We start from the raw sequence: 24,447 nt of genomic DNA, 5'->3' as shown, positions 1-24,447 counted from the left end.
AAGATATTTTTTATAATATATATTAAGCTTCGAAATACAATAGTTGTTTGAACATCCGTTATTATTTGTTTTGATTGTTTCTCAATATTCTAAAAATAATTGCAAAAATCACTCGACATTTAATTTTCAAAAAACAAATTACTCATACAAAATAAAATTTGAATATTTGAAATTCTGAATTTTTGTTCATTGTCATAATCTCTTGTATGATAGACAACAATGAACTGACAAAATAATTCTACTTATGCTAAAGAGAGATAATTTTATGTTAATGATTAAAACATTATGTTTACAAAAATTTTAGGCTGTAGGTGCAGCTACAGTGCTATCTGATTTAACGGTAGTATCTTCATCTTTTTTCACCATTTTTCCACTATCAACTGAAAAATAAAATATATATTTTTTTATTTTTTATTATCGAAGACAATTTTATGTTATTCGCTCCGTGCATGAGTTTTATGTCAGGTTTTATACAACTTTGTTAATATAATTGTTATGGATTAATATAATTGCATTGGAAAATATGGTGTGCTTAATGTCTAGAAAACGTTTTGAGCGATCGTACCTGTCAAATGATACCGTTTATTTGACGTAATTGATTTGTTTTGACTATTCGACGTATTGCAATGTATAAAACGGTTTAATTAGGTTTCGATTTGCACTGCTGATTAAATTTATGCTAAATAAAATGTAATTCGTAATAAATTAATTTTTGGTTACCTCCCACATTTGAAAGAAACTTTCGATTAAATTTAAAAAAAGCCTTTGAATTATTTTGATAAGATCATGTCTAATGCTCTTATCAAAGCTGATCTAAATCTAAGTAGTAGTTATCTGAATTTTCTACACGAATCGCACAATCTCTCCATTGAAAAATAAAAATAAGTGATAAGAAATTCTTTTATTTACCTTCGGAATCGGCTTGTTCGCCACCTGAACGACGCCGCTTTCTTGGGAACATTGGTCGACGTTGGAATTTAGGTGGTGGTAATGGTTCCATACCAAGAACCTATTAATAAAAATTTGTTGTTTACAAGAGAAAGATTATAATTTACAAATAACCAACCTTATGTATTTGTCTATAAGCAATAAGACGTAGGGCGGATTGAGCAGAAGCAGTAATATCTTCTCTTTGTTGAGCTGTGAGAGATGCGGTCGCATCTGGTGTATCTTTTTCACATGGATCAGCAAGTCCTGGTCCATTAGGTAACAATAAACCGCCAGCTACAGCTTCTAATACTCTTCGTAAGGCATCACCAGGTCCCATAGGTATTTGGCCTACTGATGAAACAACTTTTTCTACTAGTAATTCCATTGCCTAAAATTTAATAAAATAAATTAATTAATTTCCATAAAATATTATAAATTTAATCATTTTGATAATTACCCATGAGTTTAATGGTGCCCATGTTGGAACTCGTTGACATAAATCCCGGAGAATTCTGATAACAATTACACAGCTTTGAAGCCCTTGTGCTCTAGCCTGCAATCGAATCAAATAGTAAATAATCGCACAATATAAGCAATAAAAATTTATTTGGTTAAACAAACTATTCGAGTTTTTTTTTTTTTTTTTTTTGTTAAAATTTTCAGACAGAGCTAACCTGATATTGATTTATTAAAAATTAGATTCTAAAATATGAATGAAAAAAATAAAAATAAAGAGAATATATTGCCACAAACATTTATCAATAAAACTAATGAAAATATTTTTGACAGACAGAAAAACAAAAGTTTATGGGGGTGTTATGAAAATATGGAAATACTTTTGGGAAAATCATGCATTTGCATGTAATTAAGTCTAATATTTTTCAGTATGATTCATTGAAAATATGATGTACAATCTTATTTTCAATAAATCCAAAGAAAGTTGCACTTTTGAATCGTTAAATTTTTAATCGTATTATTTATAGTTTATAAATTTCAAGTCTGAACATGAATGTCTTGGTTTTAATGTAATAATTTTCCTGTTAATAAAATTAATTTTCATAACTCTCCCATAAAGTATAATTAACTGACAGGTTAGCACTGGCATAGCTTGGCTATAACCTGCGTTGCTCGTGGCACGTATCTGAATTATTATAACGTCGTAAAAAAAGTAGTCTGTAAATGTTATACATATAGATAAAAGAACTGAAAGGTTGGATTGTAGTGAAGCACAAACCTGGAACCACTTGGCGTGCCTTAGTGCAGCCAGGGCTTGAAGACACTTGCCACGCGCTAACACGTCCCGGTCCGAGCCGCTCGTCGCAGCCGCTCCGTCTAGAATAGTACAAGGGTGTTTGAACATGCCGGACCATCGCATTGCCCCCACAAATAAATGTGCGAGGCATGCGATGTGTGCCAGATGATCAAAAATCCTTCATTCCAGTCACAGACCACCTAAAATCATCTCTCTTCACACAGGCTGATCAAACTGAACAAACAAGCAGCAACTTACTGGTACATACAAGTGCAATAAGTATTGGACATTACGATTATTTAAAAAAAAAATATATAAATTATTATTAACATTATTTACGTTAACCATTTCCTGGGGTATTACATTGATTGCATTTTTTTACTCTATTTGTTCAAAGGATATCAAGTTTATATAAAAATATTCCATAATAAATGTTGAACCATACACTCATCAATTGCATCCATCAATATTGGAACGACGATGTTGGCCAGACGATTGATTACATTCCTAAAATATCCTTTGAACAAAGTAACCACCTAATAATAATCTTGTATAAAAAAATTTTTATATTCAGAAATGGGTCTGAAAATAAAAATTGCAATTTCATAATATGTGTGTGCTAATCAATGTGCAAATTTGTAAAAATAGTAAAGCTAAAATAATAAATAATAAAAAGACGGAATAATAATCACTAAAATTACTAAAATCACTGAAAAAATACGGTATTTTCATGTGGGTAACACATTGTCCAATAATTATCAGGCTACAAGTGTACAAATATAAAATTTGTTCGTATTTCATGAGCCTGGTCGAATTTCGATCACTTGGAGAAGACATTATCGTGGCTGTCGATGTCTAACCTTGCTCACGCATCACCGGACTTGTCAATGATACTTGAACAGTGAGTGTTTCTTCCGTAACAGATAAACCAGCTTCAGCGGCAGCTATTTGAACATTGTAGGTACGATCTGATGCAACTTGTTTTAATGCAGCTGGTAAAAGTTCGCAAACTTTTCTTAGTAATGTCAATGTTGGTTTCTCAGCGCAGAGGACCACGAGGCGTACCAATGAATCACCACGCAGTAAAAGTCCTTTCGCCAAGTGACCGACACGCATTACACCTTTTAATACTCTTGTTGCAGATTCTTTATCTTCACGTTGGAAAGAGAACCTAAAAAGTAAAACTCAACGATTTTACATTTGTCCACCATCAAAAATTCAAGACTACTTACAATTGATTATCACGACCATCTTCTTTAACTTCGGCAGTTTTGTCACCTCCTTCAGCTGGTTTTTCATCTTTTCCAGTAGGGGTTGTTGGAGCACTTTCAACTTTAGCGGTGGCATTTCCAGGTGTTGGTGCAGCTAATTGATCGGATACAATTTTTAAAGCACGCTCAGTATGTGAAACAATCCGTTGAATTGCTTGTAATTCTTCTTCTTTTGGATATATTTCATTATGTCTGGCATGAACATGACGATCATCTGCTGATTCTGGACGGCGCCCAAGTGGAGGTCCTTGGAAGAACTATTAAGAAAATAAAATAAAATTAATATAAAAATATGTAATTTAAATTATTATTTTAAACATACTGGTGGAGGAACTGGGCCACCAGGAAATGGAGGTCGACCGCGAGGTCCGAATGGTGGAACACCACTGGTTCGTCGACACCATTCCATATAGTCTTCTTCATATCGTCGTTGCTCTTCCCAATAATGTGCTTCATCTTCTGCAGCCATGTGACGACGTTGCCAATATTCCTCTCGCATAGCCTGAAACCAAGAATGAATATGTATTTAGTCACCATTTTAATGTTGTGATTTTTCTTATTCTTACTTGTCTACGTTGTTTCTCTTCTTGGATTTTTCTTTGTCTTAACGAAGGTTTTAAATCAACGACTAAATCAGGATTAACTTTCTTTTTGTATTGAAGTCTATGACGGCGCCCTTTCATGTGCATTTCTTTGGCATTTGGATCATTAAATCTGCATTCACATAATTTGCAATTGAAACTAACAACTTTTCCATCATCACTCTTGATTTCCTCTAAATAATCTTGACCAACTGGTTGTATATCAGGTTCTGGTATTTCTTCTTCGTTGGTTGATCCATTACCATCTTCATTTTTCACATCGCCATTGCCGCTTGGAATTCCTAAACCACCAGACTGAACGAAATTTATCTTTGGTGTGCCAGTTACGGATTTACGTGTTGTAGATCCACCAATTACCTGAGGTTCGGTTGATGGTATTGGTTTTCCTAGTTTAGTATGTAATTTGACTACTTTCTGATGTTTAGCTCCACGAATATGGGCGGCATAAGCATCATTCCCTGTACATGTTACATCACATAATTCACATAATAAAGAATTTCCAGAACGGTTTTGAACTGTTGATGCCACTGTTGCGGTTAATTTTAATGCAGCTTCACGTTTCTTGTGTTTTTGACCTTCTAAATGTTCTCTATATGTCTACAAACAGATTTAATTATTAAAATTATATTTTACTTTGTACATTCATCAAGAGTGTCCAACATAGTCAGACTTAGAAATTTTCCTAATTTTTACTACAATCTAATTTTGATTATAATTGAAATTGTTTTCCTATCAGTGGACACCCTGTTTACATAATATTTACCTGTGGTCCAGCGCAACTAATCTTACAAACATCGCAATAATGTAATTGTTGTGGTTTTGGTGGAGGCTTTGGTCTGATATTTTTAACACCTACACCTGCAGGTCCCTTTTTGTATCCTTGCCAACCAGTTTGCTTGCCACCACCTTGAGTATTAGTTGATTGTTGAGCAACATACATTGTTGCAGCTGAATATAAAGCAGCGTCGTAACCTGAGTAAGTAGTATTTGCAGCAGCAACGGCAGCTGCTGCAGCAGTCTCTGTAAATAAATTTTTTATAAACGTTATGAAGTTATTTAGAAAAAAACCAACTTCGATAAGTCAAATATAATGCGAATTGCTTTCCATGCGATTTTACCAAGAATGCCATTACAAAAAAGTCACAATTTTTTCTCTGAAAAAACTCAATTCCAAAAATTTTTAGGTACAGTGAGAAATATAATTGTATCGTTAATTTGGTAAGATTTACGACCTGTTTCATAATAAATTTAAAGCCAATTTTTACCCAATTCTATTTAAAAGATGGTAACAGATTTTTCGTAAACATCACTGTTTACCCCCAAAGACTCACATTAGATAGTATGTATAATATGGGAATATCAGTAATGTGTGTGGATATCTTTCTTTACTTACATGACATAAAAATACAAACGATTGCTTCATCAAAACTTTCTATACAAGGTATTTCATTAATTAACTCAGTCAATTGTTTGTTTTCACTTGTTATTATAATGGTTTTAATTTTAGTAACTTTTTATTATAAAAGCGGTCGTAACAATACCAAAATTATTTATAATATGGATTATTATAATGTAAATATTTGGAGTCAAATGCTTAATCATAAATTTCGTTAATTAAATATAAATTTTTATACACCATTAGCAAGGTACCAAATTTAAATTATAGACGTTTTAAGAATTAAGTTTAAATAACAGAGGCTAGACAGTGTGTTTAATTAAAGTATAATCTTTTTCCTTTAGTAAGGGCCACACACACGCAGCTATTGACTTTTTTTACCAATGAAAATTAAATAAATGCAAATAACCACGGAAACAGGAGAACAAATAGAAAATTAAGATTAAAAAGTATTTCGACTTATCGAAGTTTTTCAATCACGTACAACTCTTACGTTTAGCTTGTTGTGTAGCAGGCTGCGTTACAGCTGTACTTTGAGCTGTTTGCGCTGTATAATTATTTGCTTGATAAGCTGCAGTACCAGTAGTTTGATATGCTCCAGTATATTGACTTGCTGTTTTTGCAGCTGCTTGCTGCGGTTGAGCCTGAGTGGTTGCTCGTTGTGTGTATGTTCCTGTAGTATACGTTTGTTTAGGAGCTGCTTGCTCGTATCCTGTAGCTGCTGCTGCGTATCCTGAAGCTGGTGTTGCAGCAGCTTGTTGGTAATAAGTTTTGCTTGCGTCGTAACCAGTGGCTGCACGACCGTAACCGTAATCATAAGCAGTGCCGGTACCGGCGCCTACTGTTATAAAGAAGTTACATTTGTTAAAACTGATATTCATTTTTTTAACGATATTTTATTTAAATTTCAATAAATAAAAAGATTTGGGGACATTTAATTGAATGGTTGCATGTTACACGATATGATCAATGTACATGAAATATACTATAATATGCGCAAGTCTTGGCTATTAGAATAAAAATCAAATTAATGTTAACGTTTCTTAAAAAATAAATGTTCGTTAAATTATGCACCAAATTATTGATTTTTATCATTCTAAATATTTATAATCTAAGCGATAAATAATTATTTTTGCTCGCCTATCTACGGCCATATTTATATTGTTTTCTTTATTAATAGCAAAGATATACCCCAGCCAAAACCTAATTTAATCAATGTATAACAAAACATATTGACAAGAAAATTGCCAATATCAAAGAATCATTATTACAGTCCTGTCTGAATATTTAGCCCGAAAAATAGGAAAGAACTCTAGACTCGATTCAAATTCAAATTCCTTCAAACAACAATTCTATCCTATTCCAATAATTTTCAGGTTTACTTCGAGAAAAAAAATCGATACTCGATACGATTTTTTAAATTCGAAAATTGAATTTCATCGTCATTTATTATTTTAGCCCAACTCGACCTGTAAAATACCTGTAAGTCTTCGTAGATAATAAATATTTCAGATCCTTTATAAAATTCGTTTCATTAATCAAAAACTTGCAGATTTTTTAAAGAAAAATTTAAATTGCAAAATTTAGAATTAAATGCTACTCGAAATTCACGGGGTAGACAAGCATTTTTTTTTTTAAATATCAACAATTGAATCGAAAGTTTACATTGAAACGCTTTGATGGTATGATTACAAAAAAAAAGACACATTTGAGATTCGAAGTTATAAATAAACACCCGGTATATCTATTAAATAGATGGCATATTTTTACAAAAATTAATTTTCTAATTTAAAAAAGTGCATAGAAGACTGTTTTAAATTAATAAGCGAAAAGCAAGTGTTGCAAAAAATAGTATTTCACGTAAGTAAATAATTTCCATAGTAACTGCGTAACAAGTCTGTGATTTGTTTTTAATTATTTACATAGCATACTAATCAATAAAAAAAAATGGCGACAATGGAAAGGATAATAACATTACGCTACGCTGAATTACCCTGTACATTTATATAAACTATATAATTATTAACACACATATTTGTAGAGATTAATCACTTAACCGGCTGTTAATAACTTAAAATTATAAATAATCAAATATGAATGACATCTTGTAAAGTTCAATAAACTCAAACAAGGGACTTAAACTTAGATCATGATATTAAGTAAAAACAATTTATGATTTAAATATAGCTTAAATAAGGACGTTAAATTTGTTTAACAAGAGTCTGGCGTAAGTAAACTTGAAACTTGATAATTGCTCAAACACATCAAAATTTGTTTCCTAAACTACACAGTCACATCACTTAAGTACTTGAAAAAGATGTAAATAAATAAACTATCAATATAAAGCTTGCTGGAGCCTATCAACTTTTAAACAAATTTGAGTATACTATTTTTGGTAGCAGATAAGAGTTAATAAAATCAATCTTACCAGCATAAGTGCCAGTTGTAGCCGCTGTTTGATAAGCAGTTGTATCATATCCTGTTGCAGCACGTTGAGTCCCATAAGTTGCCGCTGCTGCTGGAGCTACAGCATATCCAGCTTGACTTGCTTGATACGCGGCTCCTGTTGCTGCTGCAGCACTTAAAATCAAATAAATCACACTTTAGTATATCAATGTATAGCACATAAAATCCGGTTTCACCCAAAAATTCGCACAATTGATAAAATAATCAATATACACAATAAAAATAATAAAATTTCAATAAATTACTATAAAATATGTATTACTAGAGTTTAAATATTCCAAAATTGTGAATATATTTGGTGTAATTTGTAAAAGAAAAATTAACGTAGGTTTCAATAGTTATTGATCGATGCAAAATGCCGCCATTATATTGCCATCAAGGACGCCGGCACCCGGCTCAATAAACGGGTGAAAAAAAACCATGATGTTTAGTTGGATTACGAAATTTATCATTAACATATTTACTTATTAAAAAATTAATATAATTATATAGTATACGTTTAGTACACTTACCTGTATTGAGTACCACCATGTGTAAATCCAAAATAATTATTTGTAGCCATAATATGCCCACCTTTATTAAACACAATAAAAGATAGACACGAAGGATATTTTAGAACACGTAAGAATGCGCATAACGGAAATTACGTACGCCATCGTTAATGTACAATTACAATCCTACCAACAAAACTGTATTAAATTTAGAAAAAATTCAAAATGCCGCGGCAAATTGTGTTGTTTAATTATACATATTTTATTTACGTCTTAATCAGTAAAAATTTGATTTAGAAAGTTCTTAATCTGTAAAAACATCAGTTTATTTGGTTTTGCAATTCCAGTTTTAGTATTTTGAAAATTTAGAATTTTTTTTAATTTCGTACTAGATTGAGTACTGAGATAATTAACACATTCAAGAGAAAATACTCAAGCGTAAGATATTTTTAATCGCAATTCAAGTAAAAGTTTTGTTTACATATAAAAAGAAAAAAAAAAAATTTAGCGGAAATCCAGCATTGAACATTGTATGGAAACGGGTGATGAGTCATTTTGACTATGACGATGTGTGGAAATTATAAGCTTTATATTAATCGAATCACATAAAAAAAGCATTATGATAATTTTGTTATTTTATTATTTGAAATTGACTTTAAAAATTTTATTTAATTTTATGTAAACAACCCTATCTATCAGTCTATCACCCCCAATGATTTATTGATTATCTAATAAATGGCGTCGTATTATATAAATCAACTCAATTCAACTAGAATAATTTAACTCATCTGTGAACAAATTGCATTATTACTCGAGCAGAGGATCTTTAAAAATCATTTAATTATTTCTGTTCGTATTTCTATGTTTTCTGTGGATTATTTAATTAGAAAATTTCAAATTCATACAAATATTATTACTGTATTTTTTCCACAAATAAATGCAATTTAAAATCTAAACTAATATACTACATAAATACAGTAATATCGTCGAAAAGAAATTAGTTTCGATTTAGTTTGAGAATTCCATGGGATAATTATTCACATAATCCCCTTAACTTGGATCTAAAAGGGTATTCTATTTTTAAACTTAGTACATTTATTAGTAATTTCCTTGTGAGCAATTACTTTTTAAGCCGACTCCATTTTTTAATCGATTCAAGTTAAGAATATCATTCACGTTAACTTTAAAAGGTAATTTGCTCATAATTGACAAAGAAATATTGATAGTAAGTAAATTTTTGGATTTATCCAAATATTCATTTCTCTTCCACATAAGATTTATAGTGCTGGCGCTTGCAGCGAATTTGAATAAGTATATAAATATCGCGAACGGAAATTGTTGCTTAGAGTTTAGAGAGATTGAAGCATTTTATTACTTTATTCTATTGGTTGAAGTATAAGGAAAATCAAAATCATTTTGTTAGATGGAAATAAAGGTCAGTTTCCCCCTCCACCATTTTTATAATGCCGTCATAGACAAATCTTTTGCCTCAGTTTTCTATTATCGAGTTCTGAAAAATTACCAAAAATTGAGTACCCGTATGTATTCGTTACTAAAATAATCAGTAGCCGTTACAGTTGTACAGTTAAAATTTGAACCAAATTTAAATTTCATCAATATTCCCTATTAGCTGTACCCACAGCTTCGCATTAGGAATATATTCCCGTAATATAAGAATGAAATATTGATATAAGCTCGAGGCAGAATTCATAGTCTAGGCTCTGGGTAAAATTTACGCTGATTTACGATTTTCATGTTTATATCTTAAATATCGAATACAAAAATAAAAATTATGGAAAGACAATGATATAAATAGAGTAAATTTTAGCACCTAAAAGTTTTTAAATATAGGCAATTTACATAAATATGATAGAAGTAAACCAAAACAACCCGAAATTCTAGAATATAAAAACTACAATAGAAGCTTAAAAAAACCTTGGTGAGGGTTTTACTAGTACTTTGTGGTTAAAATAATACTTCAAAATCCTAAAAAATTAGTAAAAATCTACAAATATTTGTTGAGAAATTGCTCGTTTTAGAATTAAATGAAAATCAACTAATAATAAATAACTAATTTGCTCTGTCTATTATTTCAAAGAAAAATCCTCTGAAAACACTTCTGTATTATTAATATTTAAACGCAAGAACGGTATAAATAGACATGGCAGCGCTCTTATTTCAAAGAGAATTTTTTCCAAAAAAGTTATGCTATGTAAAGATCGAAAAGAGCTATTGCAAAAACAGACTTTATTAACAGTATCTTCCAGATTTTTTAGATACCCAAGCTTTGTTTTCAAATCACTTTTCCATAGTGATTAGAGACAGGTTACAGATAGAAAATTATGTACCGAACCATAGATAATTGTGTTAAACTCCCCCGGGTCTAGATTTTGTTTTTGGAAAGTTTCAAGCACTTTTTACCCTAATTTTTTATAATAATAATGGCCCCCCATTCCAATATCTCTGACCAATAACGGAAAGTATTTTTTTCATTGTACAATCTAATCAAATTTTACAACATGTTTTATTGTGTATGGTCCCCTTTAAACAAATGTTTATTATTACGGTTTATTCCGAGAAAATTATCTATGAAAATTTCCTGTACAAGACCTTGAAACATGTACTACATATTTCATGCCTTGAATAAAATAACACAAAAATTAATTATGTAGATAGTTTGTCCTGTATACTACCATATTATTCAAAATTTTAATATTCCATTTAAATTACTTTCATATAGTTTAAATAATAATTAATTTTGTAAAAATAATTGCAAAACTGATTTATTAAAAAAATATAAAATCAATTTTTAATAAAAATCAAATATTTATTTAATTTAAATCTAGTTAGAAAATCTGTATGGTGTTTACACTGAAAATAAGCCACATCAGTCAAATGTCAAAATTTTGTGAGATTCGATAAACAAACAATACACCCACACATACGAAAATGATTTCGGGAACAAAATATAATTTAAAAAGTCCTGGTAATATATAAATATTCGGGGCTTTGATTTGAATTTTATTTAATAAAAAAAAATTATACTTTTCAAGGAGTTAAACGGCTTATGCGAGAGGCTGCAGAATTGAGAGAACCAACTGAAGAATATTCGGCAAAACCTTTAGATGACAATCTTTTTGAATGGCATTTTACAGTACGGGGGCCATCAGGGACTGAATTTGAAGGTGGATTATATCATGGACGTATATTATTACCTACACAGTATCCAATGCAACCACCAAATATAATTTTATTGACGGTAAGATTTACACTTAAAAATTGATTGTTCTATATTCAATTTTGTATATGATTTTAGCCGAATGGGAGGTTTGAAATAAATAAAAAAATATGTTTATCAATATCTGGCTATCATCCAGAAAGTTGGCAACCATCATGGTCTATACGTACAGCTCTATTAGCTTTAATTGCATTCATGCCGTCACCTGGACGAGGGACAATTGGTTCTTTAGATTATACACCAGAAGAACGTCAAATTCTTGCAAAAAAGTAATTTTTTAAGTTATTTTGATTTTATATTTTGTTAATTCAAATGTAATTCATTTTCAAAGATCACAAACTTGGGAATGTGAACTTTGCGGAAAGCTGTGTGATCATTTGGCAAAAGAAGACGAAGGAGGACATCGATTAGGGTCTGCAAAACCGTTGACCCAAGAAGAATCGGATCTTATTCAACAAATTGCTTTAAAGGTATGTATTATGTATGTGTTATCTTATATATTATTTTGATTTACAAATTTTACTTTTCTTTTGAATATAAGATTATTTATTTATGTTGTCCACACACGTCAACCATATGTCAAACATGTTTCCATGCTTACAAACGAATCAAAAACACTTAAAGAAGGCTTTGAGCATACTTTCAGCAAGCGCCTAGTTAACAGCCAATAGAAAGTAGGCACAATGATACCCTGCCTCTACCCCCTGAGTGAGGCTCACCCCACTCGGTTATACTCCATCCCTTTTAAAATATTCCTATATCCATGAGTCCTACGGACCTAAGACCAAATTGATCTAGGTTGCTAATTTAAGAACTCAAATCCACTTTTTACGCCCTTCTCGTTTTTGAGTTATCGTGATGACGGGGGGGCGGAAAACTGAAAATGGACTAGTTAGGTGATGAACACCTATACCAAAATTTTTTTCGTATCATCAATACTTCAAAGCGTTACAATCTTGGGATTAAAATTAGTATACCTTGATATACATTTCATATATACAGGGTATAAAAACTAAAGTATAAAAGGTATAAAAAAACTCAAACCTCAAACTATTTCGTTAATTTTGCGCCTTCCTTTATGTAGGTATTATTTGCAGTTCAAAGTTAGAAAGTTTAAATTGTCAATGCTTTATTTCTACTAATTGTTTTAGTTCTCTATTTTCCTATAAACGTTATTTTGTCCAGGCTGAAGAAGAAAAATTTGAGAAGAAAGAAGTACCAACTTCAAATGATGATAGTGTAGAAAATGAAGAATCATCTATTCGACAACGTGTTAATCCTATCTCAACAGTCGATTCAGTCCAAAGAATAGAAATATTATCAACTTCATCACCAACATTAAAAGATAAAACTATCACGTACTTTATGATACTTTTAATTGCAGCTATCCTACTATTAATATTACGAAGATTATTCTTGCTTTAAATTCAAAAAATGTGATAACACTATTTATAAATCTTATTAACATTTAAAAAAAGATTGATGCTTTTCAATAAAATAAAAATGTACATTTGTTATCTATATAGTAAATAATTTACATATAAATGTTATATTAATTTGTTGTATATATTATAAATATTTTAAATTATTTTATAATCATAATACTTCACGATTATAGGATATATTATATTTTAATTTTATTTAAGGGTAGATGTAGCGACAAAATAGACCTTTTTCATGAAAAACAGGAATGCTTTTTGATAATTTTTTGAAAATATAGGTCGAGTAGAGCCTGTAACACGAAAATTACGCATTTTTAACAATAAAAACACTATGAAAAAAATTTTAAAAAAGTCACAATATTTGAAGTAATTTCAAACGATTTTTATTTGGCTACACCGCACACGTGATCTGTGATGTCAATCCGACAAGCAATAACAATAAAACAGTGTCAACAGTCCTATTAATATATCATTATTATCAAATTTAAATGACGTAAAACCTACCTTCGTGTAACATCGTGTGTTTCCGGTTTTGTCGATTTCGCCAATTTGAATTTTAGTGATTTTCATTGTCTGTTTTTTCGGTCATATAGCTCCAAAAAAATCGGGAAAAAAAATTAGCCCATTTATCAAGACATTTACTTTCATTTAAAAAAAGAAAAAAAAATGTGAAAAAGGTCTATTACCACGATTTTTAAACCTGCCACATTTTGCTTTTAAAATTTTTATCGTTAAAAATTTTAATTATGTTGCTGAAATAAAATATTCTCCTTTCTGCAATATTTTTTTTAACTTTTATTTGTCCCAATAAAATGCAGTCCTTTTTGCATTCAATTTTCCTATATATAGAAATTAGCAACGGGTTAAATTCATTGACGACGAGGATTTTTTCGATTCGGATAAAAATATAAGGGACTTAAAAATACTCAAGGAATACGCATAGTTAACAGCCAATAGAAAGTAGGCACAATGATGCCCTGCCTCTTCTCCCTGAATGAGACTCACCCCACTCGGTTATACTCCATCCCTTTTAAAATATTCCTATATCCATGGTAAGTACACAAATAGTCTAGAACCATATCTAGAAATGCTAAAATAACCATAAAATTAAAGAATGTTCGGAACATGATTTCAGTCATTTTTTTGGAAAATAATTATGGCCAAAACCGTGTAAAAAGCTCAAGAGCTTCTCTTGGGACTAGGATTCACAAGGACTTTTACAAGGATGAAAGAACCAATTAAGAATTTTTATTGGCCTTTTAGATAATTATTGTCGCTTTTATAAGCATATGCATACAATTAAACTTAAGAACATGCGAAAAATCTCGATTAAATTAATGAAGAGCCGCTTTTATAACCCTATCTGTCCAAAACAGTAAAGAACCGTAATTGAAATGAAAGTGTCTTTTGAATTATCATATTATGCTTTCTTTTCTTTTGGGAAACCTACAAAATATACATTTAGCTAACAATTGTCAGAGATAATAAATCTTTCTTACAAAAGTATGGAAATTCATGTATTTCATTTAATAAATATGAATATTTAAGTATAAAAATTAAATTTATTCTCAACTTTTTCCTTAATTCTAATAACAGTTAACAAAACTTAAAAATTATTATCTGTTAGTATCATCAATTCGTAATTTTTTTCGTTCTTGATAATCTTGTAAATTATCAAAGCTTTTTTTAAATAATAAAGTAATATTATCATCTTTGTCATCGCAATTATTCTCGAATTCAATGTTATCCTGAATTAAATTACTTAAATTACTTTGAATTTCATTGTAACAATTCGTTTTTGTATCAAATGAATAAATAGAAATTTTACAATTGATAAAAACAATCAATTTATCTTTAAAAAAGTATAACATTTTAGTATTTGGAATTATTAACGTCTGTAATTTATTACTTTGAAAGTTTGAATCATTTCGTTTAACGTTAAAAATTAACAAATCATTTGATTCATGCAAAGTTACAGCAATATGCATTTCACATTCATTAACTATACGTATCGAAATATTCGTGATTGGTAACGAATTAGTATTTACATTAACTAAACGCATTTCCGATGAAAACGAATCGATTTTTTTTTTATCCGTTATATGGTTATTACAATTGATTTGATAAATTTCTTCACCATCGATAAAATTCCAAAATCGAATAGTACCATCACCAGACGCAGTTAAAATTGTTTTTGAATCTAATACTTTTATTATTGTAACAAATTCCTCATGTCCTAAACAATAACTTTTAATATTATATGCATTTGGAAAACAAGATACACGAATTTTCTCATCACGATCACCGGTTAATACATATTTTCCACATAATGAAAGTTTAACGTCTAAAATCATACTTAAATGGCCGAGTAATAATATTGGTTTTGGTTCATTTCGTTTATAAACGTAAACATCACCAGTTTTATCAGCTAAAATAATTTCGATCGTATTTACAAAACATAACTGACTAGGACTACGATTTGTTAACCATTTATTTAATAATTTTAATTGGGGATCGTATAAAAGTAAATTTTTTGTATTTGTACATACAGCTAAATGTTTATCTTTAAAATCCAAACAATTGATTTTTAAAGGTAATGGATTTTTAACTTCAATTTTATCGATATTTTCGCTTATATTTATACTTGAAATACTTTTAGTATTTACGTTAATTTTAAGTAATTTTGTTGAACTTCCAATTATTAAATCTTCTTCATCGGATGACAGGAACATCGTTGAAGTTTTTTTACTTTACCAAAACGATTACCTAAAAAATTATTTTTATATTAAGAAAAATTATCTTAAAAAAATTACATATTATTTACCAATAAGTCTAAAAAAATTTCGATTCATTAAACTTCAAATATTACATGATTTTTACACGAACATGTGGACATTTTTGAACTCGATGTTTTATTATAACCTCGAATTAATAACCTCTTTGCTCTTGGGCTTGTGAGCTGGGTGCTTTGATAAAATTTCTTTCAGTTTTTAACCGGCTGTTTTTTTTTACAATACATAAATACTGTAATAACTTCAGGTAATTCTGTAATATGATGCAATTTTTATTGAAATTAAACTTTGTCAATATTATTTTGTCAATAATATGAGTAATCTAAAATTAATCTTTCAATCGAGTTGCAACCGAAATAGAAAATTTTAATATTTTATTATACCTAGTTATTCAGTATGTTATAACCTAGTTATTCAGTTTATTATACCTAGTTACCTTTAGTATTTATATTAATTTTTAGAAAAAATGGGTGATGAAGTAGTTGAAGTTTCAAAAAAAGCTGCAAAAAAGGCAGCAAAAGCAAATCAAAAAGCAGAACGAAAAGCTGAAAGAAGTGCTAAAACTGCCGAAACCAACGAAATTACAACAGGTAAACCTGTATTCTAATGGTCGTATCGTATTCTGTCTCTAGCGTAAATACTTTTTTAAGATAAATTTTCTGAAAAGCTGGTTCTTATCATTACGAGTTTGTTGGGTTGAGTTTGTCTACTGTATAGAGGATTTTACTCGTTTCAGAAGTTTTTATACCATGTATATGAAATATACATGGTATATTAAGTTTAGTCCCAAGTTTGTAACGCTTAAAAATATTGATGCTACGAAAAAAATTTTGGTTTAGGTGTTCATAGAATCACCTAATTAGTCCATTTCCGTATGTCTATCTGTCTGTCTGTCGTCTGTCCGTCTGTCATCACGATTACTCAAAAACGAAAAGAGATATCAAGCTGAAATTTTTATAGTGTGCTTAAGACGTAAAAAGTGAGGTCGAGTTCGTAAATGAGCAACATAGGTCAATTAGATCTTGGGTTCCTTATAAAAAAAATAAACAACTTTTGTTTGAAACATTTTCTTGTAAACATCACTGTTTACTCAGGAGGGCGCTAATTAGGTGAAAATTATGCAGTATGTATTAAATATGGGAATATCAGTTATGTGTGTGTGGTTATTTAAGAGTAGAAATCTTTCTTTATTTACGTGACGTCAAAAAACAAACGATTGCGTCATCAAAACTGTCTATACATGGTATTTTAACAATTAACTCAGTCAATTGTTTGTTTTCACTTGTTTAAAGGTAAATTTTCTGAAAAGCTGGTTATTATCATTACGAGTTTGTATGGTTGAGTTTGTCGACTGTATAGGATTTGACTAGGTTCTGAAGTTTTTATCCCTTGCGTTCAAAAATGGGACTCTATGACCTAAAGAAAACGGAAATATTCTATTCACGCTAGAGACCTGCTTGTGTACGATTAGCTTCACTCATTAAAATTAGTCCCAAGCCCATCTGATTCAATCTGGAGTACACTGGATACGAATATCCTTATCGTAAACTTAAGTTCTTAAATATATAAATTTATTTTTTATTAGAGGATCATTCAGCTGGTCGATATGGTAATTTACCACTAATTAAATCCGCCGAAAAATTAGAAGAAAGAAAATTTGTCGATGTATCTTCATTAACACAAGAATTAGTTAATAGTTGGAAAACCAACAATCCTGATTCAGAGGCTAAAGGTCCAACTGTTTGGATAAGAGCCCGTCTTCATACATCAAGAGCTAGAGGGAAACAGTGTTTTATAGTTTTAAGACAGAGAGAGTATTCTGTGCAATTAATGTTAGCTGTAGATGAGATTATTTCAAAACAAATGGTTAAATTTGCAAGTAATATCACGAAAGAAAGTATAATTGATGTGGAAGGTATTGTAGTACCAACTGCACAAATCATCGAAGCTTGTTCACAAAAGAATGTTGAAGTTTTATGCTCACAATTATATGTTGTTTCATCGGCTGAGCCGGTTTTACCACTTCAAATAGAAGATGCTGCACGTCCAGAAAATGTTGGAGATGAAGTTAGTGCTAGTTTGAATATTTAATTATTAATAATTTCTTGGATCGTTATATATTTGTTTCAATAATTTTTGAAAATCGAAAACTTATTCTCTGTACTTATTGAAGATATGACTTTGACAATTCATTCGGTTTTCAATTTGAGTCCTATTAATCTTTTATTTAGAAAATTATAATTCAGAATGGATTTTAGTCAGTGGCATCGATTACGCTATGTTTAAATTAGTTTATAACAAAGTTTTCCTCAAGATTTTAAAATAATTTTCGATTTTTGCCCCAATTTCCTAGATCAGTTTTGTATTTTTAAAATACGTATTTTCGACTACCAAGTAGTCATCATCAGTAGGAATTAGCTAGTGATTACTCTTATTATGAATGTTACTCTTTGCTAATTTGGTGGCGGACTGCACAATGATACTTTCGTGTGTCTACAATTTATCAGTATAAATTGTAGAAAAAAAAAAAAAAAAAAAAAAAACTGATCAAGGAAATTGGGGCAAAAATTGAAAATTATTTTGATATATCCTAGAGTTCTCATCTATTATCTTCGATAATATTTATACTCAAGATTTTAGAAACAAATATTTGATCGAACTTGTACGATTTTATTAAAGGTTACCCCTTGAAAAAATGTAAAAGAACATTAACAAATTTTTCTCCTCTCCGAGCGGAAAGTGTCAACTTTCGCCTCGCTGTGCTAAACGAATTTATCGCTTTCCGCCTCCGTCGTGCAGAAAAATAGTATATACACCACGGGTAGTAAATAAAGAATATCTCAGATTTCATGTTTACCACGACAATGAACATGAGATATGAGAATTTCTTTACTTTTGCTCCTTAGATGTGTAGTAATTGTTTCAATATTCATGAAAATTAGGTATTAGAGTAATTTTGATCCTAAAATTACGACGATCAGAATTATTTGAGCGTATTGTCTGCCTTTTTCAAAATTAATTGTCATTTTATTGGTTTTTAAATTTGCTACACACACTTTCGAAATCGAATTTTTATAAACCATTGTTTTGTACGCTGGCGAGTTTTTTCGAACAGGAGTATATTTTATTTATTTTGAATTTGAACGAGTTTTTGAACGGTTATAAATATGATCAATAAAAACCTTTTTTAACAGCTTGTCCTTCGTTTCAGTTTTTTATTAGTTTAAACAGAGATAAGATCTAATTTTCGATTCGAAAAAATTTGTATATTGAAGCATGAATTATTGCACTTACTAAAGAATAAATAAAAAATTTTAGGGCTTATCAATTCGGGTTAATCAAGATACTCGATTAGATAATCGAGTATTGGATTTACGAACACCAGCAAACCAGGCAATATTTCGTTTAGAAGCAGGAGTATGCAAATTATTCCGTGATCTTTTAACGAATCGTGGTTTTGTTGAAATTCATACTCCAAAAATTATCCCAGCTGCGAGTGAAGGTGGAGCAAATGTATTTACCGTTAGTTATTTTAAAGGTACGTTTATTTACAGATTTAGTATTTTAAAGAGTGTACCGAAATTAACGCAAAATTTACAATTTATACCTTTTGCGCGGTAAAAAAATAAAGACAGCGTGATAATTGATAGTTTAGGATTTTTAATAATGAAGGACTATCCGAAAAACCTACGCGTTTTTATTTTTGAGCAAGGTTTTGAAAATAACGGAGGTTTGGCAGTCATCAAATGTGATAAGTTTCAAAAAATCCAGAAAGGCTAGACCATAATTGAAGCTTTTGTTAACAAGCGTGCAACCATTCAAGCCTTGTGAAAGGAAATTTGGATCTGTATTCACGAATTTTCAACAAAGACTTACCCTAGATTTTTATTCTATCTTATATATCTATTAATATAAATTTCGTGTCACAAGTTCGGGGATAAACTCCGAAACTACTGAACCGATTTTGACCAAATTCCGTAACTATTTGTAATGTGGTCGACCTCCCTATCCGACTAAGGGGATGAGGACAGGAGTATGACATTTTGTATGAAAATAAGTCATTTTTTAATCTCCTACTTACGTGAATTTAAAAATTCCTTTGCCTATAGAATGCTCGCCTCAGCAAATACCATGAGCTATTTTTTTTTTTTAAATTAAACTTCTGCACTAAACAATTAAGATCCATTAATTTAGGAAAAAAGGGAAGATAAGTGAGGATAGGGGAAGTAAAGGCTATAGTGCGGTAGTCTTACAGCCACAACAGCGCGCGGTCGGGCAGCTAGTATACTATACATTTTAAGATATGCTATTTTTCATACATAACTCTGTACTGTATACTTTATAAATCAATTACAAATTTATAACTTTTAATCAAAAACCTCTATGTTTTTATTAAAATACTTCTTGCGTTAATTCTGGAATTCAGCTTTTAGTTATTAATTTTTATGATAAATAATTATTTTACACATCCAGGTAACGCTTATTTGGCACAAAGTCCACAGTTATATAAGCAGATGGCTATTGCGGCAGATATGGATAAAGTGTTTACTGTAGGAGCTGTTTTTAGAGCAGAAGATTCAAACACACATCGTCATTTAACTGAATTTGTAGGCCTTGACTTAGAAATGGCTTTCAAGTATCATTATCACGAAGTAATGCTTACTATTGGTAATGTTTTAACTGAATTATTCAAAGGACTACGTGATAGGTAAATATTTTACTATTTCTAAATATATATAATTAAAAAAAAGAGTGTTAATTAAATCCTAATAATCAAGTAGCAAAAATGTATCGAATAAAGACCCCCCCCCCTGCACATTTTTTTTTTTGGAACAATTTGATTTCTCTCTAACAATATTGTCAGAGATAGATATATTTTTCGAAAACTTAACGGAATTCGACCCAATTCCTAACGGTTTGCGAATGTTGTGGCAATATGAAGTTTTTATGTTTTGATTTTTAAAAAGTAATTTTATCAAAAGTAAGCTATCAGAACATAATTTTGTACAGTCTGAATATTACATAACTGCATCATGATAAATGACAAATATTTATTGTTTTAGTTATTCAAATGAAGTTGAAATTATAAAACAACAATTTAATGTTGATCAATTTACTTTCGTTGAACCACCACTCGTGTTACAATTTCCTGATGCAGTTGCCATGCTAAGAGAAGCTGGTGTTGAAATGGGTGATGAAGATGATTTAAGCACACCAAGTGAAAAATTACTTGGGCGTATTGTCAAAGCTAAAGTGCGTAATGGATTATTTTTTACTAGATAGTAGGGTTATTCATATCTAATTAACGAATTTATTTTCCAGTACGATACAGACTTTTATATATTAGATAAATATCCATTAGCTGTAAGACCGTTTTACACCATGCCCGATCCAGCTAATGAAAAATACAGTAACTCATATGACATGTTTATGAGAGGCGAAGAAATCCTCTCTGGCGCACAACGAATACACGATCCAGAATTCTTAATCAAACGGGCTAAGCATCATGGCGTAGGTGAGTAAATTTTAAGTTTAGTATGTAATGTAAAAGAATATTTCAGAAATTAAAATTTTATTTTGAGTTTTGATACAATTTGAGATGATTTTTTGTATCAAGAACTTAAACAGAATAATTTTGATCTATGGATATGTAGTCTCATTTTGAAGAAGATAAAAATTCTGACATGTTATTGGGTTTTAATACTAAGAAAGACTCTATCTAGCGATAGGAAAAAGAACTACAGTTTGCAAAACCCATAGATACATAATATTAAATGGAAATGTTTGTTTACAATCTTGTAAACCATACGCCAAGAAAATTTATAATTAGGACATGAAATCGTCCTTATACACGGGCGCTTATACCGAGCTATAAAACAAATCGATCAACTTTCAGTACTTAATAGATCTGTCTTTAAGATTTATCTGATTACATTTACATTTTTATTTATTTACTAGAAACATAGTCCATTTATTTTTTAGTGTATAACTAATATAGTTAATTCTTATTTTTTTCAGATACAACCAAAATAGCCGGATATATTGACGCTTTTCGTTATGGATGTCCACCTCATGCTGGTGGTGGAATTGGAATGGAGCGTGTTGTTATGTTGTATTTGGGATTGGATAACATTCGTAAAACAAGTATGTTCCCACGTGATCCCAAACGTGTAACACCTTAAAGAACTAAACTTTAATAATAATAAAATTACTGTGCAGATTTTTGTTGATAATGATGTTTTTAATTTTATAATAATCCTTAAATTTTCCGATCGGAGAAAAAAATTTAATAAAAGCTTTGTAAAATTTTTTTACTTTACTATAATTAAATTTATATCGTGTAAACCACTACACTCGCCTATTGGATCGTATATTAATATTACATTCGTACTCGTCTTAACACAAGATAAGCTTCAGTTTCAGTTTATCTTATCTTCGCAACTCATTAGTTTTACCTCAATTAATTAAGTTAAAATGTAAGCTTATGATGGAGCTTGACGCTGGTTTTGAGCGACAAAAAAGTTTATTAATATCAAAAGTTGATATCTCGAGATATAAATACTAAAAGTAATTAATTACCTAGCTTTATTTTTAATTAAACCGATGGTAATGATAAATAATAATAAACAGGTAAAATAATAAATAATAAAATAAACAGGTATGGTAATGTTAAACTTGAGTGAGTTCCATTATTTTAAATTAAAATTGTTGAATATTTATTAATAAAAAGAAAACTTGGCATGTTTAGCTTTTAGAAGGCAGCGCGGTCTAAATTGACTACGTGACCTAATTTGACGCTCAAACTCAGCGTCAAGCGTTAGCATATATTTTCATGCTTATACAATTTATACAATTTACTACTGAAAATGAAGTTTCACGACTTTTAACATGGACAATTCCAACACGGCTTTTGTGACCACGTGACCTAATTTGACGCTCAAACTAAGTGTCAAGCGTTATCTCTATACAATTTATTCAATTTACTACTGAAAATAAAGAATCGTAACTTTTAACATCGATAATTACAACATATTTTTTGTGAAACTAATATTATCTATCATAAATTGTATGATTAAAATGTAGTCGATAGTAAATCTGTAACCCGTTTTAACTAAGTTAGTCAAAAAATTCCTTACATTTTCTTTCTGTTAAGAAATGAAAATAGAAAAATAAATAACAAAATATTCTGACTTTATTAAATCAAAAAACATTCCGTTTGAAATAAAAAATCTAAACTTTATATCCCTTATGAAATAACTTAATTCAAAATCCTGATTTTAAAGTTCTTAGCAGACCTTAGAGTTTTTAAATTCCAGTTAATTATTTCACTTAGTACTTTGAAATCTATTTACAATTCAAAAATTAAATATCAGTTATATTTATCCGCAATTTATTGTTTTCATATTGATTATTTCCTGATATTTCTCTAAGCTCTTTTGGATTTTAATTTCACTTGAAACAAATTTTTTAAGCCAATAAAAAGGTAAGTAAAGACACGATTTTCATGTTTTAATTTAATAGAAAATTTATCATAATACGATCTTGAGTTAAAAATCTAAACGAATATGGTAAACAGCTAGAAATTTAATTAAAAAAGGAAAACTCCTATCCAATTCTTTTGACACTTATCCACCAATTTAAATCTGAAATAAAATTCATTTTTTATAATTTCTTGAAGAAAATAAATTTATTTATGCTACTTTCTGAATTTTATTTTGATTGTCATTTTTACTGCCCATAATACAATTTAAAGAAAATATAGATTCATCTAAAAATTTATTTTTATTTTGATAAATTTAAGAATTAGGTACTTAAATTATTTTTAAAAAAGCAATAAGTAAATGCCAATAGGTTTGTAGGATTCTTATTTTAAATCATAACATGTCATATTATATTTAAAAATTAACTGATTTTAATTTTTTAAATTTATTTTAAAGAAATCATTCTTTAAAGAGAAAATATTTACAATAAAATATTTGTATTAATTTAATATTAAAGGTATTCCTGTATTATAAATAAAATTTTGTGAACAAGCTACCATTGTTCCATTATAATCCTCATAAAAAGTATTGGGATTGGGAATAAATATTGAATGAAAGGATTAGTATTAATAAACATTAAGAGGGGTGCCACAATCGGGTCTTGAGCACGTAGGTGCATAGACCCTCAACATTGTCCTTGAAAGTAACGTTTAAATTAATTACCAATACATTTTACTAACTAATTTTTTTTATTTAGGTTTTTCTACGAATGTAATTTTTTTTGTAATATTATCTAGGAAAAATCCAATGATATTCAAACAGGAAAAATTATATTAAAAAAGTACATATTTAGATTTTTTACAATTTACATACTTCGAGAGAGAATACGTCATTTTCTAGTTTATCGAAATTATTATAAACAATTTCATAAAACCTAGAAAGCAAAGAGGATTCGAAGTAGTTAGTCGATATTTTATACGATGGAGTTGATCGAATATATGTATTTAATTAATAAAAAAAATATATGTATCATTTATTTTAATTAACAATAATATAGTATTAATCCCTGGATAAGTAAAATAATGA

The 24,447-nt window shown here is 29.6% G+C and overlaps 4 protein-coding genes across 5 annotated transcripts; 2 read left to right on the top strand and 2 right to left on the bottom strand.

Moving 5' to 3' along the window:
• LOC123298493 (zinc finger RNA-binding protein) lies at positions 1 to 8,543 on the bottom strand. Its single transcript, XM_044880508.1, has 13 exons — positions 8,430 to 8,543; positions 7,880 to 8,031; positions 5,945 to 6,292; positions 4,819 to 5,075; positions 4,020 to 4,652; positions 3,776 to 3,955; positions 3,415 to 3,710; positions 3,043 to 3,353; positions 2,165 to 2,262; positions 1,388 to 1,483; positions 1,067 to 1,318; positions 910 to 1,009; positions 1 to 380 (listed from the first exon to the last, which is right to left on the bottom strand). The coding sequence occupies exons 1-13, from the start codon at positions 8,477 to 8,479 to the stop codon at positions 301 to 303; spliced, it is 2,853 nt and encodes a 950-aa protein (XP_044736443.1). The 5' UTR covers positions 8,480 to 8,543; the 3' UTR covers positions 1 to 300.
• Positions 8,544 to 11,218: 2,675 nt separating this feature from the next.
• LOC123298492 (ubiquitin-conjugating enzyme E2 J1-like) lies at positions 11,219 to 13,086 on the top strand. Its single transcript, XM_044880507.1, has 5 exons — positions 11,219 to 11,394; positions 11,462 to 11,667; positions 11,725 to 11,915; positions 11,978 to 12,116; positions 12,832 to 13,086. The coding sequence occupies exons 1-5, from the start codon at positions 11,358 to 11,360 to the stop codon at positions 13,069 to 13,071; spliced, it is 813 nt and encodes a 270-aa protein (XP_044736442.1). The 5' UTR covers positions 11,219 to 11,357; the 3' UTR covers positions 13,072 to 13,086.
• A 1,575-nt stretch (positions 13,087 to 14,661) lies between these two features.
• Positions 14,662 to 16,015, bottom strand: LOC123298118 (tRNA (guanine-N(7)-)-methyltransferase non-catalytic subunit wuho). Its single transcript, XM_044880027.1, has 2 exons — positions 15,913 to 16,015; positions 14,662 to 15,854 (listed from the first exon to the last, which is right to left on the bottom strand). The coding sequence occupies exon 2, from the start codon at positions 15,818 to 15,820 to the stop codon at positions 14,705 to 14,707; it is 1,116 nt and encodes a 371-aa protein (XP_044735962.1). The 5' UTR covers positions 15,821 to 15,854; positions 15,913 to 16,015; the 3' UTR covers positions 14,662 to 14,704.
• Positions 16,016 to 16,036: 21 nt separating this feature from the next.
• LOC123298117 (aspartate--tRNA ligase, cytoplasmic) lies at positions 16,037 to 22,113 on the top strand. Of its 2 annotated transcripts, XM_044880025.1 has the most exons (8): positions 16,037 to 16,127; positions 16,343 to 16,470; positions 17,466 to 17,947; positions 19,199 to 19,418; positions 20,354 to 20,588; positions 20,944 to 21,133; positions 21,203 to 21,395; positions 21,899 to 22,113. In XM_044880025.1, the coding sequence occupies exons 2-8, from the start codon at positions 16,347 to 16,349 to the stop codon at positions 22,060 to 22,062; spliced, it is 1,608 nt and encodes a 535-aa protein (XP_044735960.1). In that variant the 5' UTR covers positions 16,037 to 16,127; positions 16,343 to 16,346; the 3' UTR covers positions 22,063 to 22,113. The 2 variants fall into 2 exon arrangements, with proteins under 2 accessions (XP_044735960.1, XP_044735961.1); XM_044880026.1 differs by lacking the exon at positions 16,037 to 16,127 and having other exon boundaries at positions 16,324 to 16,470.
• The last annotated feature ends 2,334 nt before the right edge of the window (positions 22,114 to 24,447 follow it).

This window comes from Chrysoperla carnea, chromosome 4 (assembly GCF_905475395.1).
Source record: "Chrysoperla carnea chromosome 4, inChrCarn1.1, whole genome shotgun sequence".
NCBI lineage: Eukaryota > Metazoa > Arthropoda > Insecta > Neuroptera > Chrysopidae > Chrysoperla > Chrysoperla carnea.
This window is presented reverse-complemented; position numbering and strand designations above follow the sequence as displayed.

Coding starts and splice junctions, on each gene's coding strand:
- LOC123298493 (XM_044880508.1), bottom strand. CDS start 8,479: ATGGCTACAAATAATTATTTTGGATTTACACATGGTGGTACTCAATAC. Junction 3,956..4,019: donor AAGAGAAACAACGTAGACAA/GTAAGAATAAGA, acceptor TCTTGGTTTCAG/GCTATGCGAGAGGAATATTG. Junction 1,319..1,387: donor GGGCACCATTAAACTCATGG/GTAATTATCAAA, acceptor ATTAAATTTTAG/GCAATGGAATTACTAGTAGA.
- LOC123298492 (XM_044880507.1), top strand. CDS start 11,358: ATGATTTCGGGAACAAAATATAATTTAAAAAGTCCTG. Junction 11,395..11,461: donor ATATAATTTAAAAAGTCCTG/GTAATATATAAA, acceptor ATACTTTTCAAG/GAGTTAAACGGCTTATGCGA. Junction 11,668..11,724: donor CAAATATAATTTTATTGACG/GTAAGATTTACA, acceptor ATATGATTTTAG/CCGAATGGGAGGTTTGAAAT.
- LOC123298118 (XM_044880027.1), bottom strand. CDS start 15,820: ATGTTCCTGTCATCCGATGAAGAAGATTTAATAATTGGAAGTTCAACA.
- LOC123298117 (XM_044880025.1), top strand. CDS start 16,347: ATGGGTGATGAAGTAGTTGAAGTTTCAAAAAAAGCTGCAAAAAAGGCA. Junction 20,589..20,943: donor TTCAAAGGACTACGTGATAG/GTAAATATTTTA, acceptor TTATTGTTTTAG/TTATTCAAATGAAGTTGAAA. Junction 21,396..21,898: donor GGCTAAGCATCATGGCGTAG/GTGAGTAAATTT, acceptor TATTTTTTTCAG/ATACAACCAAAATAGCCGGA.